The 19,696-nt window shown below is 42.2% G+C and overlaps 3 protein-coding genes across 4 annotated transcripts in view; 2 read left to right on the forward strand and 1 right to left on the reverse strand.

Moving 5' to 3' along the window:
* Window positions 1-3,073, reverse strand: part of mnat1 (MNAT1 component of CDK activating kinase) — a 32,682-nt gene extending 29,609 nt beyond the window's left edge. The window contains exons 1-2 of one of the 2 annotated variants that reach the window (XM_034111135.2): window positions 2,978-3,073; window positions 1,395-1,491 (exon numbers count right to left, since the gene is read on the reverse strand). In XM_034111135.2, the coding sequence (XP_033967026.1) occupies window positions 1,395-1,483 (89 nt within the window). In that variant the 5' untranslated portion in view covers window positions 1,484-1,491; window positions 2,978-3,073. Of the gene's footprint in view, window positions 1-1,394; window positions 1,608-2,977 lie in introns of those variants that run through there. The other variant, XM_034111134.2, reaches the window with a different exon arrangement.
* A 138-nt stretch (window positions 3,074-3,211) lies between these two features.
* Window positions 3,212-9,593, forward strand: six4a (SIX homeobox 4a). Its single transcript, XM_034111132.1, has 3 exons — window positions 3,212-4,018; window positions 5,711-6,405; window positions 7,363-9,593. Exons 1-3 carry the CDS (start codon window positions 3,294-3,296, stop codon window positions 7,956-7,958), a joined length of 2,016 nt encoding a protein of 671 aa, XP_033967023.1. The 5' UTR covers window positions 3,212-3,293; the 3' UTR covers window positions 7,959-9,593.
* A 5,795-nt stretch (window positions 9,594-15,388) lies between these two features.
* Window positions 15,389-17,684, forward strand: LOC117467725 (homeobox protein six1b). Its single transcript, XM_034111558.2, has 2 exons — window positions 15,389-16,265; window positions 16,994-17,684. The coding sequence occupies exons 1-2, from the start codon at window positions 15,706-15,708 to the stop codon at window positions 17,286-17,288; spliced, it is 855 nt and encodes a 284-aa protein (XP_033967449.1). The 5' UTR covers window positions 15,389-15,705; the 3' UTR covers window positions 17,289-17,684.
* Window positions 17,685-19,696: the final 2,012 nt, after the last annotated feature.

Here is a 19,696-nt window from a genome sequence, read left to right on the forward strand (position 1 = left end):
AAGTGAAACTCAACATGTATGATTCAATCACCAGTATCTTTTTGAAGACCTCTGAGGGGTTGGAATAAGCAGTGCAGGACAGGTGTAAACATGTACCAATACAGTGTTATAGGTGTATTAGCCTACTGATGACTAACTAGATTGACAGTTGTCATGCAGCACTATGGAGTATGGAAGAGGTCACAATCCAACATCTACACTGTGTCATCTTGCCTTTTAAAGCTGGTATTTGTACTTTATACTTCTACTCCACTACATTTATTTGATGCTTACAGTTACTCTGTACACATATAAACACATGATATGCTGATCTGGCATAATGCAGTACTGTACTAATCTACACAGTATTTCAAGTAACTGAAATGTTTTTGCCTGTTTAAAAATAGGTTGAAAATAAAAACCATAATAATATAATACTTTGAAAAGATCCATTCTGCATAACGTGTGCTTTTGCTTTTGATACTTAAGCTGATAATACTTATTTTAGAATATTCTGAAATGGGTCAATGTGCAGAATGAGTACTTTTACTTTATATACTCTATATGTTGATGCTAAAACTTTTGTACTTTTAAGTAACATTTTGAAATTAGGACTTTTACTTGTAATGGAGTATTTTAAGACAATAATAATTGTACTTTTACTGAAGTTAAGTATCTGAGTTAACTCCTTCGTCCCACCTTAATCAGTCCAATTATAAAAGAGGATATAATGCAGTGATGTACAAGTAATCTACACAGTTTTTCTAGTAACTACATTGTGACCACATTGACCAACTACAATACAACAATGCTTTTGCATGTTTAAAAACAGGATGAAATAATAACTATAATAATAATATAATACTTTGAAAAGATCCATTCTGCATAACGTGTACTTTTGATTTTGATACTTAACATACATTTGGCTGATAATACTTCTTTATAATATTCTGAAATGGGTCATTGTGCAGAATGAGTACTTTTACTTTCTGTATTCTAAATATATTTTGATGCCAATACTTTTGTACTTTTACTTAAGTAACATTTTTGAAATCAGGGCTTTTACTTGTAATAGAGTATTTTAAGAAAATAATGATTGTACTTTTACTTGGGTAAAGGATATGAGTACTTCTTCAACACTTCTTCCCCCCCCCCCCCCCCATCTTAATCAGTCCAATTATAAAAGAGCAAAACAAAGCGTTAGCTGTTAGCTCAAAGTATTTTGCAAGTTAACAGCCAACCATTAAGATTTAAGAGAGGTTATAAAGCTTGAATAGTTTGAATAAATAAGACTTTACCGCTTGCTTTAGAACTTTCTTGTGTTAGTGCATGTGTTTTCGCACAGTTTGAGGCAAACACTGGGGGTTTTAGCTTCACTCTGTGCCTTCCTCTAGCTGTCAGATGTAAATACTCACAGCGTGTGGCCGCAGACATTCACCATCAGCTTCAGCGACGGGTTCCTGTACTTGGTTGTTTTGCATCTCGGACACCCCTGGTCGTCCATTTCTGTTACTTCAACACAAATGTAGATAAAAAGATTGAGCAAAAAGTGTCTACAATTAGAATATCTCCTGTCAGTTTCTCGGCGGCGAACCGCTGTGTTACACAGAATGCGGTCCGACGAGAAACGCCATTAAGAAGAGAAGTTCCTCTTTAATGATAACCTCTACATCAGCAGTGGTCACACTGTGGTGCCGGCCCACCCAGGGGTCCCTAAGGACTCACAGGGGTTCTGAGGTAAAAAGCTGAGTGGTTTATTTTCACTTGTATTTAGAGAGAGAAAGTGTAAAAAAAAGTGGATGTTTTGATTAAAGGTCTCACCGCCTTCTCTGTGCAGTTTCCTACACTCCCATATATTCCATGATCTAATGTAAGCCTTGATTGACACATAATTAAAACCAAAAATCTCTCCAGATGTTGCTCCCCAGGGCTTCTGACATCATGTCGTTTCTGGGTGTATGTGTAACGGTTTGGGGAAATAAGTCAACAAGAATGGTGGATAACTATAGCCTACCATGATTTATTATCTTAAATAAACAATGCATGATGGAGACTGCAAAATTCAAATTATAGTGATAAAAGAGTAACACTAACAGGCGGTTTTTTCAAAGGTTATAGCTCTGAACACTTATATTATATTACAATCATTAAAAGCCATGTGCTATATTGATTTATTGCCTATGTCTAAATGTCAGTTATTGATCACCAAATTAGGCTCCAGTGCCATACAAGACTGGAGTTTATAATTTGTAGAATACATAAATTGCCAATATTCCAGCTTTCGAATTAATGTAATTATTTTTGAATACATTTCTGTTGAGTCTCTATCGACATAAAAGATAGCAGAATCGTGATTCAGGCATTAGCCAAGTGATAAAAGTCTTATTATTACAGTAAACTGAAAGTGAGATTTAAAAAAAAAAACACCTCTAATTAAAGAAAAAGGAGAAATTAAAATCCTTTTATTTCAAATTACATTCATGGAAGTTAGTGAGGTTTTCTTTGGTGTTCAAATAACTGTGATTCAAACTTGTATTTGGGGTAAACAACAAAATGGGTAATTCAGAAAATGCTCTTAATTTGCATTATTGCAGAGATGTTGGTTTAGGGTTAGGGTTAGGGTTAGGGTTATTCTATGTTCATGTAATTTCACAGGACTTTTCTATTAAAATCATTATGATGATGTTTGAGGGGCTTCTGACAGACAAACTGGCAGTATACACTTTATCTCATTTACAATCAGCACCTTCAACTATTGATATCCAACAAATCCAGCCCCAGTGTCAAAGTCTGTTTTATGTTATTGTGAGTCATTTTAAATTGTCAAAATCATTTTAGTGTGATACAATGACTAACAATAGTCCCGGGATTTCTTTCCCTTTGATTTCCTCGATATATGAGAATACACATGTGTTGATGTGTCCGCATTCAGCCAAGTCAGCTCCTGACAAAAGAGACAACAAGGATATCCCGTTCCCACGATCCCAATAGCACTCACCTTGCACAGGTGAGCCACGGGAATACGCTGCATTATATGACTGACAGCTAGAAACCTAACATTCGTGCCTGAATCCCGCTCGCTCCTCCCCTATGAGGCCCTCGACGGCCAATAGCGTAGCTCTCCTGCAGATAGATCCGAGTGCGTCTCTTTCCAGCTCCAGTCCCCGCAGAGTAAAAGTCACGTTGGAAGGAAAAGGGGAGAGAGATATCTACTTACAGCTGCTGTCAGATATCCGATCGCATTCGCATGGCGAGGAGGTAACCTGATCGAGCTGGGAGGAGTGACTTTACCAGGGAAGGCTTGAACAAAAAAAATGTCTTCTTCTTCTGCTGGAGAAGTCACAACAGCTAATGACATCAAGAGGGAAAATGTGAAGGAGTCGGAGAAGCGGGAGTGCATCAAGCTTGTGGCGCTGGACGCGGCGGATTTGTCCATGGAGCGCAACACGGACGCCGTGCGCACGGAGCTGTTGGTGAGCGCGGCTTCCTCTCTGGCTTTCTCCCCGGAGCAAGTGGCGTGTGTCTGCGAGGCTCTGCAGCAGGGAGGCAATGTGGACCGGCTGGCCAGGTTCTTGTGGTCCCTGCCGCAAAGTGACCTGCTCCGCGGCAACGAAAGCATCCTGAAAGCCCAAGCCCTCGTTGCGTACCACCAGGCTCGGTACCAGGAGCTGTACAGTATTCTGGAGAACCACAGTTTCAGTCCGTCCAACCACACCTTTCTGCAAGATCTGTGGTACAAAGCCCGGTACACCGAGGCGGAGAAGGCGAGGGGGAGACCCCTGGGTGCCGTGGACAAGTACAGGATCCGGAGAAAATACCCTCTCCCCAGGACTATCTGGGACGGCGAGGAGACTGTGTATTGTTTCAAGGAGAGGTCCCGGAACGCGCTGAAGGATCTGTATACCCAGAATAGGTACCCCTCGCCCGCCGAGAAAAGAAATCTCGCCAAGATTACAGGACTCTCCTTGACCCAGGTCAGCAACTGGTTCAAAAACAGGAGACAGAGAGACAGAAACCCGTCCGAGGCACAGTCAAAAAGGTGAGGAAACAAAAGGAACACATTTCATTCCCAAACTTTACAGAAAGGAAATTATTAAAATGGGTTCCGAGTGTGCGTAAAGTACGCATTAATACAAGTTTAATTTCAACAGTATTTTAATAATTATAGGAAATCTTTTGGGGGGAATGGCGCCCAGTGTACCACCACTCTTCACATACATTGACTGACCATAGTATTTAATAATTTCGCGTCGCACATATTTCAAGGACTTGAAAATGTGAGACATTACCACAAATAATAATGGATAATAAACCACAAAATGTGCGTAAAAGGTTTTGGAGCACGCTTTTAGTGTTTTGAAATATGAAGCGGTTGCCATTCAGATCCGGTTTCCAGTGTGTTGGTGCTAAGGGGCATGGAAACCATAAGCGACTAAATAGCATAGTAACCTCCACACTGACATGGACAGACACGAGACGCAGCTGCTGACTTGGAGGAAACAATTAACAAGTTACTTTTATAATTTGTTTTAATGTATTTTTAGTATTTGTGTGTGTCAGAGATTAATACACACAAACACAGTACGTACACGTCCCAGCACATAAATAATTTTTCACTTGTTTCCCTCTCAGACCAAAGCAGATCTCAGAGCCTTCCTCAGCTCCTGCGTTTCATTTTATAATCCTTCACACAAACAGGCAGATACGTAGTTCTTTCATGTTTCTCTTTCTCTGTGAACAAAGCTGACGCACACCTGGTGGAGGTGACCCCTCTCTCGTGCACACGCACACGCACGACACACACACAACTACACTATTATAGATTCCTTTTTAGTAGCTACTAAAATACAAACAACATTTTATTATTCTATAAATTAACAACCTGTGGATATTTAGATATTATCTTTCCATGAAAGGAGTGTGTGTGTGTGTGTGTGTGTGTGTGTGTGTGTGTGTGTGTGTGTGTGTGTGTGTGTGTGTGTGTGTGTGTGTGTGTGTGTGTGTGTGTGTGTGTGTGTGTGTGTGTGTGTGTGTGTGTGTGTGTGTGTGTGTGTGTGTGTGTGTGTGTGTGTGTGTGTGTGTGTGTGTGTGTGTGATGGTAGGGGTGCAGCTGTTTGAATCAATCTTCTTTCTTTTTTTCTTTTTTAAACAGTCCTTCAATAACAAGTGTTACCAACTCCTTCTGTATAGTTTAAGACTTCATGGAAACAGCAATAATATGGATGGTCAATCAGAGCACCATTTTTTAGATTGGGAAAGAAATTGAAATAAATCCTCCATGCCATTTGTTTTGTCACGTCACCAGTGCTGGCAGTTTGTCACGCCAGAATTTATTGTGCCAAATGGTTGCACAGTTGTTGACGTTGGTGGGTTGTTGTCAGTGCAGCTCTCCATGAGGTAAGAGAGGACTACATATTCACAAACACAGCCTGGTCTTCAAAGCTGTAACACGGCAACAAATGTGACTGGGTGGGATGGAAATAAATCCCAATATGCCTTTACATCTTATTAAATTAAGTTCTTAAGAATGTGAACTCTTTGCTTAAAAACTAAATGCACACATCGGAGAAAAACTATTTATATTAATTTTATGAACATGTATATTTTCCAATCTGATGAAAAAAGGTATTCTGAAAATGTCATCATAAAGTCACATTATACCAATAGTGTACCACCATTCCTTATTTGTTTCCTTTGTTTTCTGACACTCCATTTGTCCTTTTGTTTCCAGTGAATCCGATGGAAACCACAGCACAGAGGATGAGTCAAGCAAAGGCCAGGATGAGTTGTCTCCCCGGCCCCTCTCTAACTCCTCAGATGGGGTAATCACCCATGGGACCCTGCCCATTCAATCAGGGCCTATGGACAGTGGGGTGGTCATCCAACAGATCGGGGACATCAAGCTGCCTGCTGGATCAAACGGTGGCAGTCTCTACAACGGAAGTCTGGTCACCAGTAACAACGGCGTGTTTCACAACGGTGGCTCGTCTTACCTTCACACGCCTGGAAACATCCTCTTCAACGGGCTCAATCTGGGCATCCAGCCGCTGGCCTTCAACCCTCTGAGGTCATCTGGGGGGGTGCTGCTGGGAGGCTCGGGTATGGACATGCAGATGCAGACTGGGCAGGAGAAGGGACTGGGCAGCTCTGCGGAGGACTCGGCCCTGCAGTACGCCTCCTACTCGGGCTGTGTGAACGGATCAGAGGTGAAGCTGGAGGGGGTCCACACCATGGCTGCTCAGAACGGGGGCTCCTCCGTGCTTACGTACAGCTCCTCGTCAGGGGCGCTCCAGCTGGGGGGCTACAGCCTGATCCAGGTACCAAGTGGAGTCTCTGACAGCGATGGCAGCTCATTACTCAACAGCGACATAGGTCTTCCTCCACTGCAGCTCTCTTCCGGCTCATCTTCCTCAGCAATCACACAAGGTGGGTTCTGAACTGAAATGGCATTCAATTGGAAATCATTTTATGGTCTGAAATGGAGTCTTACCATTTAATGAATCAGAGGCTTTCATTGTGTTTCCCCTTTTTTAAGTTAAGTTAATTCATTCTTTGCTATAATGTAATGCCGGTATGTAGAAGTGTTGAGCACCAGGAAAAGACAGAATTGAGATCTATAAAACCAAAATCCATCCATAGTCTCCTTAACTATTATATCAAATATACAGTAGATGTTATACACTTATATTTTGCAGCTTGATAGCCGATATGTGGGGCGATTTGACCTCCTTAAATGTTCCAGTGCATGCTGTACGTCCCTGGTAGTTTGTCAACAGGTTTCCACTACGTCCACCCAATATATCTGAGCTGTTTTATTCTTGGCTTGTCTGTTTTTGGACTGTAGCCCGAAGGGCCGATACTACACATAACACAGAGCAGAAGAAACAGGGCAGGGCCACACACACACACACACACACACACACACACACACACACACATAGAAGAAGGTGGTCCTTTGAAAACCCAAGAGATGAATAAAAACAAGCTCTGAAGTCGCCATCACTCATCATCATTGCACTCTTGATCTGCAGAGCAGGGAGGAGGGGAAATATGTTTCACACAATCAGAGGCCATGAAACGCGCTAACAGGGAATATGCCATTACAGCACTTAGTTTGACAAAAAGCAGAGAATCTACAGCAGGATGAATAATAAGGAAAATTGCAGCTTGCTGTTGAGCCCTGGCAGGCTTTTGCACTCGTTCCCTGGGGCACCGCGGGGTCGAGCTTAAGGAGCACAAAGTGTGTGAGACACACAACAGCAATTTTGGGGCCAAGGCCTGCTGTAAATGAAACGTATAATTCTGTGAGGAATGGGGAGGGGATTGGGAATGGGATCCAAACGGAGGAACTGCATGTATTGATACAGTGTTGTATTTCCACAGGTACCATGTCTCTGAACAATGTAGCGGTGCGTTCCCCCAGTAACGACTCCTTCCAGCAGCAGGACAAGCTGGCTATGACGTCCCTGCACCACAGCACAGTCCTCTACAGCATGGGCAACGCCGGCCAGACGTCCATCAAGAAGGAGCCTCTGGAGGGAGGCGTATACTCCTCCTATCACCACGGCCTCCACCTGGACGCCAGCGGTCAGCTCAGCTACACCACCCCAAATTCAGAGGAGGTTCCGTCCAGCCGAGGTCCCGCCTCCAGCACCAACGTCTCCGCAGTCAGCTCGTCCAGCCCTGAGCCAGAGGTCTACACCACCCTCACCGTCAGCACGCCGCTGATGGCCCACCAAACGGACCACAGCAGCCACCACCTCCACCCCTCAGAGTACCTCGGGGGCCACGAGATCCGGGGCCACCTGATGGGCTCCGGCATGAACAACAACTACATGAACCTTTCCGATAACAAGGTGGGCTCGGGAGGTGTGAGTGAGATGGTGCGGGCGATGTGTGGGGAGATGGAGGCTGTGGAAGGGAAGGAGCTAGCCAAACTACAGACAGTGCAGATGGAGGAGGACATGGCTGACCTTTGACCTCTCGCAGGAGCACTCTGCCCAAACAGTGATATGGTGAAACTTTTTACTTTTGTGTGCGAGTGAGTGTGTGAGTTCCTTTTATTTTTTTTTACCATTCATTTCCTTTAAATGTTAAATTATTTGTGTTCATTGAACTTTTACAATGCACTCTAGTGAGAGCTTATCCCTGTGGGTGGGCTTTTTGAGTTGATCATTAAAATTAAAAAAAAGTCTAGGACATTAAAAGCCCCGTTCATAAGATGAAACGACTGTTACGTGCTAACAGAAGAAGAAGTGGTTGTATGTTTTGGAGCCGTGTTTAAATGTTCATTTTTTATAGACAACACCTGCTACTTCCTGTTGAGTGGATTTGATCTGCAGAAGCAGGTGCTGGAATGCCTCGAGTCATGTGACCGGGATGCTCCTCCAAACTAAATGCGTCATATGGGTCAAACCAAAAAGGTCATTCAGTAGGGGGAAGAGGGAGAGAGCCTCTGTGAAAACGCTCAGTCAAACAGCTTCACTTAAGGACTGCACACATACAGAGAATAGGTCAATAAACACATAAAGCTACTGATTAAGGAAAAAAGTGTCCTTCAATTATCACTTCTCTTAATGCCTCTTATGTCCCCTTCAAAACCTTGTTTTTGTGCTTCATACCATACCAAATGAACTAGGAGTCTTGGAGTTAAAACACATGTGCCTTTCTGCTACTTAAATATAAACAATGGCATAGGTCTGTTTTGGCATTTGCACTACCATGATGGCATTACAATGTAACACGTTTCAAACAGCCTTCATGTTGGAGGGTTTGAACACCTCAACAAATGCACACTATTTCAGTAATGACTCATATGTCAAGCCTCGTCATCAACCTGTGAGACCATGACGTGAATTATGATCTTGAGGTTGTTCATCGTATGTTTATAATGCTGCAACTCATTGTATGTTAACTAGATGTGATGATGCTATACTATATCCTGTTTCATTTGATGTGTCTCTCCAAATGTCAGTAATCATTAATGATATTTTTCTATAAAGGGATTGTAATAATCTCTCTTTGCATGGCGTCATAATGTTTTGGACACTAGTGCCTTTTACTTTTGTTTCCTGAAAAACACTGAAAGTGAGCTCGGTCGTAGCTCTTGCGTTGGCGTGCCGGCAGTGACATTGCAGCCTCAGAGATTTACCACCGCCGCCGCTGTCACTGGCACATTTGTTGGGTGTCAGTCTCGGGAAAGACAAGAGAATGTGGAGCCCATTTGTCAAGTGTGTCCAGTGCTTTTCACAACAGGGGCCTAATTCCTCGCTGTCATACGTGACCATAACAGCACATGTCAGCCTCATAGCCAACTCACACCATGCACATCTATCAGTGCGTCACACATCTTTATACAAGTGGACTAGAAATACCTTTTCTCCGTCAAGATCTATGACACAATCCCATCAATTTGAATGGACTTTTCAATGAAAGTATCCTCAGTGCTTTAATGTCATATACCAAAAATGAGTTGTGGGCAAATAGTTCAACTGATGGTCATTTGTTTTTTTTAATCCTAGTTTGAATTATATGTTTGTTATCTGAAATTATGTGAATGTATTTTTCTAAATCTACATACTGCAATAAAAGTTTATATTTATAAAAACGTAAAACAGATTTTTTTTTTTACAGATGTATCTTCAAGATGTTAAAATTAAGGAATAATCTCTGAGAGTTTTGAATATTTTAGGCTCACAATATGTCTGTAATAAATGTAAGTTCACGCCAGACAGAAAGCATATGTCCTCCCAACGTTTAGGAGTCCTATGCAGCCAAACTGCGGATCGGGGGGGGGGGGGGGGGGGGGGGGGGGGGGGAAGTGGCATGCAGTAATCCAGCGGGCCTGGTGCTGCTCTCTGCAAACCTGCGGTGATCGTTTGCACATGCCTGGCAACCTGGAGTTCATTAGCCCTCCTTTTCTCATCTCAGCCCCTGTAATTCAAATAAACAGCAATGAGATTTCCAGAGGTAAAGCTCCTTTTGGGTGGGGGGTCTGCAGCTCCCCACAGCTCAGTCCAATGGCCTTTTCCCCGAGCGAAGGCCGAACAACCCCCCCACAACTTCAACATGTGGAAGAATTAATCTAAGTAGCTGTCACTCACAGACACTGAGCCTCTATCCAAAAAAAAAAGAGCCTGAACTCCTCTCAAGGCTTGAGGGGATTCTCCCTAAATTCATGAATTTTCAACCCTATGCTTGTTCACTCAGTGGGCACCCGACCAAACCAGCAACGAGAGATAAGATGGAGACATGGTTTGACAAATGGCTGAACAGCAGGGGATTTTATTTTATTCACAGCGTGTCTGTGGTGGATTATAGGAGTTGTCCTCTCAGCGGATCCTGGCTGGAGAAGTTATATATGATCTAAGTGATGACCTAAATAAACAGAGGCTGTTTGTCTGTGCTCACTGTTGAGGCACAGAGAGAGAGAAGAAAAATGGGAGAGTCTAGCGGGAAAGGGAGGGAGAGGTAGCTACCCGGGATAAAGTTACCTGTGCACAGGTGACCTCGTCGCCATGGGCAGTGGATTAGCTGATTGTTAGGTATCAGGTAACTCCTCCTGTAATATTGAAGAGGGTGAAAACAGCTTTGTTGGAGCCCAGAACAATATCCCATTCGCAGCATGGTCCGTGGGTCTCACGGGGAGGGGGCCACAGAAAACTCAAAATTCCACCTTTTGTATTGTGCCTATAAATTAGATAGGAAAGGAGCGCAATTGTTCCCTCACAGAAGATGTGTTGTGCATTTTTCATGAGGACTGCTGGTTGTTGAATTTTACATTTTAACTGCTCCCCTTCATGTGGGAATATCAGGATCCCCGTATCTAAATAGTAGTGGATCATTTTGTCCACAATTTCAAATATGCAATGTAAAACTTACTTGGGTGTGCAGTAAAAAAATGGGGGAACTCCCCCAGAACTCTGGCCTTATTAAAAACACTGACCTATGATCTTTCATATGGTTTCAAAGCTGACATTTAATGCGGCGCAGCAGACTGCAAGCCATATGTAACATGACCTGGGGAGCACGGTACTCCACTGCTCCACGTCCCACTAATGAGAGGGCAGGGGTCAGCGGGTACCAGCCTGCTGCAAAGACCCACCACTACTGGCCAAGGCATGAGAGGACTTCTCCCTCCTGGCAGAAACTAAATCTGCCCCTGGCTCTTGTTGGGTTGTGGAAAGTAGGTGGTGTTTATGAACTAGTAGGAATACATGTCCTCAAGCCTTGTTGCTTTTTCTCTTACCTCCACTTAAAATAATTGGGTTGTTGCTTGGCAGGGTAAAAGGTATGTGCACTTCATCACCCGGTGTGGGAAAGATGCAACCAGCATGATTCACTGGTTTCTTCAGGACTGCAAGGAAAGAAAGCACAAGTCAGTTTTGAGAGTGCATTGGTGAATGTGACACTCACACAGAGGCAGCAGCTGGGGCAGCATCAGGTCCACACCACAGCATTTCCCAAAGAGAAAAACAGCACTTTGTAACAGGAGCAGCAGCAGATGAGGCCTGCCATGATCAGTGGAGATCACGCACACACACCTGCTGCTCAACGGCCTGCTATAACTTTGTCATTTGCTAAAACACATGCACCTCCGAGGAGTAACATCCTTGTATGATAGCACTGTCATGGCGCCCCCTCCCTGCCAGAAGGCTCACATGGTATAGCGAGTCGCGACACATCCCATTGTAATCCTTCCTTTTGTTTGTTTATGTGTTTGTTTTACCGCCTTATTTGTTTACTTACTACAGCCCTGCAGCTTAAAAAAAGAGAGAATTGTCCTAATCATCTGTATGCCCGGGGCGTGTTTACCGAGCAGAGCACTGTAAAAGCCGAGGCCGTAATTGCATATTTGTGAAGGTGGTCCTCTGAGGAAATGCGTAATGATTTTGATGGGGGGCTAACCCCAGTGCACTTGTACCAGGTCTAATTTTCCAACATGACAGGAAACTCTGTTAAGCTGATAATTGCAGCTCCAATTTCATTTAACTCACTCATGTCAACAGTTGTGTTTTGTTTTGAGAGAAGGAGCTGCTTTTCTTCTCACTGCCTTTCACCTCACAGAATAAAGCGCTTTAGTTCTTAATTAAATGCACACATTTAGGACATCTTGGAATAACCAGAAACCTAACACCAATCGTTTACTATTGATACGATTTTACAATCTGTCAATAAATGTGCAGTTAGTCCAATTATTATTTTTGTGATTTAATTAGGCTATGTCTATAAGGAAACAAAAATAAAATAAATGTACCTCTTGTGTACGAATGCTTTAAACAATCTTGACTTAAAGGAAGACGCTGCGTTGTTCATTTTGTTGATTGGATAAATAAATAAATGTTCACTGTAGGCTATGTTGTTTCAGTGCAGTAAGAGGACACCCTTAAGATGTCACCAAAATCCCTCCCGGAAAAAAACCCTGTGCACCAAATCAGACATTTTTCACTTAATTTAAACAGTATCAGCTTTGTTCCAGTCGATACAGCTGAAATAGCACTTTGGATTTAGATAGAGTGAAAACCATCTGTTCATTGAGCCAGTGGTCGGTTCACTTCTCAAAAAAATAAACTCTCTCCAATAGGAAACACTGGCTTTTCTGATGATGACATTTTTATGAAGTGTTTTCTGGTGTTTTTGAGTTGGGACTTTTCTTTTCTCTCGTTTTGTCCCACAGGACCGGAGTCACCGTGACTTTTCATTCGTTTTCCCAGGGTGTAACAAATTCCTATAATACAGCTATTTCCATAAATCAGTAATCAATAAAACGTTTTCACCTCAAAACTGCTATCATCATGAGGTAGGATAACTTAACAAGCAGAGGGCCACATTTCTCTGAGGCTACCTCGATTAAATCAGTTTATTGAGAAATGGCAAAAAGTTTATTTTCTCCTGGTGAATACAGCGTGACTCATTTTGGTTTTCCGGAAAGGCATTGACTAAAACTTGGAGCATCCATCCGTGATATTTAACAGCCCCGAGCGTCCAGGAGAGGCAGGCAGATTCAATGCGTTTTATAGGGTAAAAGACGAGTTTCACGTAAAGAAAATAACGAGAATAAAGACTCCCTGGCCCACTATGAGAGGAGGAACGAGTGATAGCCTACCTAAGTATTGCATTACTTCTCGGGGTTTGAGGAGCCCATGCAGCCCTGGCCGTGTAAGAGGCGGAGAGTCCACATCTTGAAATAATCTCGCCCCCCGGGCTGCTCGGGTTAAAGGAGGAGGCGCGGCGCAATGTGGTAGAGATATTAGAGAAACCCGAGAGCCGCTCATCAGACAGCTCATTTACTGAAGCTCTGAGGTTTTACACACAGCCGAGTGCTGCTGGACCCCGGCCTCAAGTGGCCTGAGAGCCTGTGTGTCCACTGAAGACAGTCCAGCAGTCAATCACAGCCGATTCGTCATGTTTAGGCAATATGGCACGATGGCCTTGCCGCACAATAACATGAGAATTAGCTGTTTTCAAATCTACTTTCATTCATTTTAAATTATATATTTTTTTCATCAAACATAAATTATATTTGTATTCAGTATTATACAAAAAAAATCTATTTATTGCGTTTATTGCAGGCTGATGACACTGTTAAAGATATTGCTGAAAATCATTAAAATAACTCTAAAACTTCAGGCATTGTAGGATGCAACTATAGCTTTAAGTGTGATGGATCCAATAATGTGATATTTCCTCCAGACAAACAGTGCATTAATTGAGGTGAAAAATAGCTTGCAGTCTATCTGATAAATACTCAAATAAACCATGCAAAAAATGATGGTGGTGATAACGTTAAACTGCAGTGTTGTTTTAATTTACACTTACAAAAATAAGCATACTCAACGGCCTGACCCAACCTGATTCAGTCATTATTAATTAAACCTTATTTTTCAGTAACATATGCCAACATTCTCTAATATGGGATAATATGTTGTGATTATGTTATAGCCTACTTGGGAAACCATTCCTGTTTTTTCGCAAGACAATGTAGGGAATAAAAGGTTTTCCAGAGTGGAGCTGTTTACAACTGATCTCTGTTATTTCAGCTGTCTGTCGCCACAAAAACAAGTTCAAAGCATTTTGGCATTATAATAAAAAAACATTTGAAAAGGAGGTCATCTTCTCAAAACGTTTTAAGTGAGTTTGTTTAAGTTAAATCATATTTTCTAGGTCAAATCGTGTTCCATAAACTAAGGGAGTCTAGTTTCAGACGCTGCAGATAAAGAAATGTGATCTATACGGCTCGAACCAACAACTGCACCACCAAGAACCAGTGTGGCAGAGAACTCATTTACTAATGGATTGGTTTAGTGTTTCACCCCACAGAAAACACTGGAGCCAGTGCGGTGCCCGTCTAATCCCTGAAATATAAATGTTGACTACAGGCTGGAAGGAGATCTTCAAAAACACGTGACATAATAAAATAATAAAATACTAATAATAAACCACAACAACAAATTAAAGAAGGAGGGAGGTCTGTGAAATATGTCCAGTATTTAATATTCATTTAAAAATCTACAAACAAAAATAAAGAAAAGTGTCTGTATAAAATCAAAACTCTCACTTATTAAATTCCAGCTTGACATATCTCAATTTTTTTTATTTTACGCATTAAAACGAGTGTGAATGGTGCTGAATATGTGCATGCTTGTCTGTTATTTACAATCTTAAACACACAAAAGCACGCACTCACACGCGCACACAAGCACACACACTTTAAGTGCTGATTTCCGTTTCCTACTGGTGGTCTATATGTCCCGTAGCACGTTTGGCAGGTAGTTTAGATTTTCTCGTATAAAAAGGCGTGCGTAATGGCACAAATGGACCCAACAAACATGGGCACTTATTAGATTATATCACCTCATAAAATAAACGGCCTCGGTAATTAATACAGTATGAAAGGTGAGGATACAACAAAAGTGTTCAATGTGCATGTAATTAAGGTGGGGGGCGTCAACCCTGATCAGCTGTGACGGTAAATAAACCTCCAGTTTAAAGAAGAAAAAATAAATCAAGATTTATATTTTTGTTATGTTGAAATTAAAGAATTCTGCAGACAACAATCATTGATTGATTATGTAATTGATTGTAAGTGTTTCAGCCCATAAACTGGATACACTTTCCTTTACAGATAAAAAGCGTTGTGTTGTTGTGGCTTCACCCTCCACTGGCTGTGATTACTGATAACGTTTGGAGATGCAGTGTGTGGTTTTGAACCACCAGGGAAATCTGGAAGCCTATATAGTTGCCAGCATTACAGAGGATGTATATTCAGAACATGTTAATAAGGCTTTTTGAGAGGTCTGTAATAATTGATTAGTGTTTAGGTGCTGTGCTCCCTGAGCTGCAGCGGCAGAGGGACTGTGGGGGCGGGAGGTGGGAGCGCTCCTATTTCAGCCCCTGACGCACTGCCTCTGGGGAGGAAACGGAGCTGCAAACTCAGTCCTGCTCTGCTGTACACGGTGCAGGGCAGAGGGAGAGCCAATCACCGAAACGCACAAGCTCCCTTTAAGCCTGACATATCTCCAACAGGAACAAATTGTCCCAACAATCAACATCCCAATCTGCTGCGCGCATCAGGGGCTGTAGTGGAGAGGATCGCCTATAGGCCTGAGCTGCGCGGACGGATCGCGCTGGATTGCATCGCGACCAGAAACTATAAACACTGAGAAATAAACGTCAGCTATCGTGTTGGATACCAACGTTTTGGGCGGAGGCGCAAGCTCGGACATCATGTCTATATTGCCGTCATTCGGGTTTACGCAGGAGCAAGTGGCGTGCGTTTGCGAGGTGTTGCAGCAGGGAGGGAACCTGGAGAGGCTCGGCCGCTTCCTGTGGTCCCTGCCGGCTTGTGATCACCTCCACAAGAACGAAAGCGTCCTCAAAGCCAAGGCAGTGGTGGCTTTTCATCGGGGGAACTTCAGAGAGCTTTACAAGCTCCTAGAAAGCCACCAGTTTTCTCCGCACAACCACCCAAAGCTGCAGCAGCTCTGGCTCAAGGCGCACTACGTGGAGGCGGAGAAGCTGCGCGGACGGCCGCTCGGAGCTGTAGGGAAGTACCGGGTGCGGAGGAAATTCCCGCTTCCCCGCACGATATGGGACGGCGAGGAGACCAGCTACTGCTTTAAAGAGAAGTCCCGGGGAGTCCTGAGAGAGTGGTACACGCACAACCCCTACCCTTCCCCGCGGGAAAAGAGAGAGCTGGCCGAGGCCACAGGACTGACCACCACGCAGGTCAGCAACTGGTTCAAAAACAGACGGCAGCGAGACAGAGCCGCAGAGGCGAAGGAGAGGTACGTGATACAGCCTCCGTGCTGCATGGAATAAATAGACACATATATTATCAATGTTTGCATGTTTTAAGACAAAAAATAATGTTTGAGTTGGAATTAAATATTTACAAAATGTGGCTTAAAGCAGCAAAAGGTTCAGAAAGTGCAGGAATCGCAGTGTTCATATTTCTGACGCAAGAAAGGCAAACGATTGTATTTCTGATAATAACATCTTTTAACTTTTTTTAAATGTGGTTGTTACGCCTATATATTGCTTAAATTTGATTTTTCCTGATGACAATAATTGTGAGTAAACAGAAGCTTGTTGTTGACAAATGTTTGGCTTTCTCCTGATTTCAGTCTGAATTATAACATAAACCTTTTAAAACATTAGGAAAGGGGATAACATTGTGTGTGGTAATGTTTGAAAAATACAAAAAGCTACGTGACATTTTGTGAACTTTTCACGTTTGAAAGGTTAAACTAGGTTACAGTGGAGTAAATTAAGGCACACAACACGTGATTTAAAGTTGCCGGGAACATCAACAGGAAGAGAAATAAACATGTTCAAAACACATTTACAGAGAAGTTCAATAACTAAACTTCCTCCTTTATTAGTTGAACTGCAATGGTTACGCCTACTATGTTTTGGTGTGAATACAACAACAATTATAAATATTTTTTTGTTTTGTTGTCATCAACGGATTTAATGCTATTTTTTTCTAATTTCTCCTTGTTGTCATATTCAGGGAGAACAGTGAAAACAGCAACGCAGGCGGCAACAAACAGAACCAGCTGTCCCCGCTGGACGGAGGAAAGTCTCTCATGTCCAGTTCGGAGGACGAGTTTTCTCCACCCCAGAGCCCCGACCCGAACTCAGCGCTTATGCTTCAGGGCAACATGAACCACCCCGGGGCCTCCGCGTACCCCATGTCCGGCCTGGGGCCCCCACAGCCGGTGCACAGCATGCACGGACACCCGCACCAACTGCAGGACTCCTTGTTGGGACCTCTAACCTCCAGCCTTGTGGATTTGGGCTCTTAAAGAGGCTGCCAGATTATTTTATTTTACAACAACAGAAAGAAAGAGGACTGATAAGTGTATCAGATTGATGTATGAAATAACACTATAGTAGCTACCTTATAATATAGACTGACTTGTCTGTCGTTCAATTTGGTTAGGACAAAATTCCTTTTATGCGCTTAAACTGTATATCCCCACTGACAGGAGCATTTTCGTCTCCTGCACACGAAAACATACAAACAGGACCTGTCTGAAACTCTTAACTCGACGAGACACTTAACTGGACTGCCCATTTGCTTAATTTATGATATTTTGTTGATATAAAAGGATTATAGCAACATCCTGCGATGGAAACTAAGAGGTAACGTTTTCATTAGTCGTGGTAATTAGTTTCCAATAAAACAAAAGTAATACAATTGTCTCTGTGTTATTTGTGTATTTAGAGAAAAAATAGACATTAATTTAATTCTATATTATAATGTTTCAGCATATGCAAAACTAATTAATCTGGACTATCTTTATTGTTACTATTTGGGAAGTGGTGAAAATCAGGTTAAATATTTGTTTCACAATTGTTGTTAACCTGTAAAATTAGACTTTATTTATGCCTGCTGCTTAGAATGAGTAAATACATGGAAAATGACAAACAATCAACAATATATAATACGCTGGAGAGATATCAAACATAATGTGAGTAATTTTGTGTCAAATATTAAAACCTGCTCCACGGGTTCTTTGGGCTTTTAACAATAATAATGCTAATTCAAATCATATATTTCAAACACAGAGTCATAAAGGGAAATGTAATTATACAAACGTGAGTCAACATGAGCGGCTGTCAGGAGGCTGTTGTGCGCAGGAACCAGCGTTGGTCCCTTTGATTGTCTGCTCTGTAATATGATGACTGAAGGAGAAAGGATTTTTTTTTTTTTCCTTTTTCGTCATTTCTAGCCCGAGTGCTGCGGATCATTGGCTTTTTGTTGCCGTGTTTTCTTTACACTCTACGAGAGTTTGCTCTGTCGGTTCCGGGCCATGGGAAAGAGCCACCACTCAACCTCTTATACAAACTCTGGATATTCAAACATCCTATATGAAAAACGTAATTGCCTGATGAAATCAATATAGATACCCTACAAACAAAAACAAATATTAGTGGCTCAAATAAGAGACATTTAATTTCTTAAATAAAATAAGACTATTAGCAGACACTCCCACTCATATAGGGGTCATAATAATAATTTCCATAATAAACAACAACAATGTTCTACTCATAATAATAAATAAAAGGGACTATATTTGTAGCAATATGAGAATATGTTGGCCTGAGAGGTCTGGACTGGTGAGGGCAGCTCTCCTGTCACCCCCCCCCCCCCCCACCCCCCACTCCTCTTTGGGCTCATGTCAGGGTAAATTGTTTTGAGCAGAGAGCACAGAGGATTTCCTGAGCATAATCTGAAACAGTCGCTGCTAGCATTACTGCCTGATTGCGAAGATTGCAGGGCTGCAGGGCTGCAACGCCCGGCTTCATGGAGGGACCTTGAGGTATTCTGCATCCCGGAGGCCTCCCTCCCTCTGCCTGTCTCTCCCCCTCTGATCCCCTCAGGTCTACTAACAACACCGGGGCTGTGCTCCCCATATATCACCTACAGAGATCCATATGGTTGTGCTTGAGCGATGTGTCTGTCTGAATGTCCTCAGCAGACCTTCCATCATCAGGCTCTTTGGTCAGTGTTTCTCCTTTTTACATTTGTATTCTAATATGTGATGAGAAAAGCATGGAGTTAATTTACTTGAGTACAATTAGAAATGCCACATATTCTTGTCAATAAGAAAAAGTTCTGCCTTCAACATTTTACCTTAAAATAGTACAGATGTATTCTCAGCCAAATACATTTACAGTATTACACAGAAAATCTGTCTTTATTTATTATCATGCTAGTGGACCATTAAGGTAAATTAAAGCAAATGTAAGCTTATTTATGTTCATATTGAGCAATCCTTTAATTATGGTCTGAAAAGAGTAAGATGTAGGCTATGTAGTGCAGTATGGTCAGATTTCCCTCAAAACTGTAGCGCAAGTGTAAAATGAAAATACTAAAACAACAAAAAAAACACCATAATCTGAACATTTCACTGGAAGCCCCTGAAAATGTGTTTTTAAAGCAGTTATTTTTTTTAAATGTATGGAAAGTCACAAATATGTGTCTTACCAAAATAAATTAAAGTTACGAACATTTCAGTTGGTATTATTTATAAAGCATTTCAAACTCAAAAGCTCCTTATTTGCATCACCAGGAACGTGTGGTTTGATCAGATGTGAATGACAGAGACCTGCAAACCGAAGTAAACAACTAAATGTTGCTGAATCTTGATTGGAAAAAGAAATATGTGAGATCCTTTTTTTTCCACACAATCCCAGCCACTTCAAA

Source organism: Pseudochaenichthys georgianus, chromosome 22 (assembly GCF_902827115.2).
Source record: "Pseudochaenichthys georgianus chromosome 22, fPseGeo1.2, whole genome shotgun sequence".
NCBI lineage: Eukaryota > Metazoa > Chordata > Actinopteri > Perciformes > Channichthyidae > Pseudochaenichthys > Pseudochaenichthys georgianus.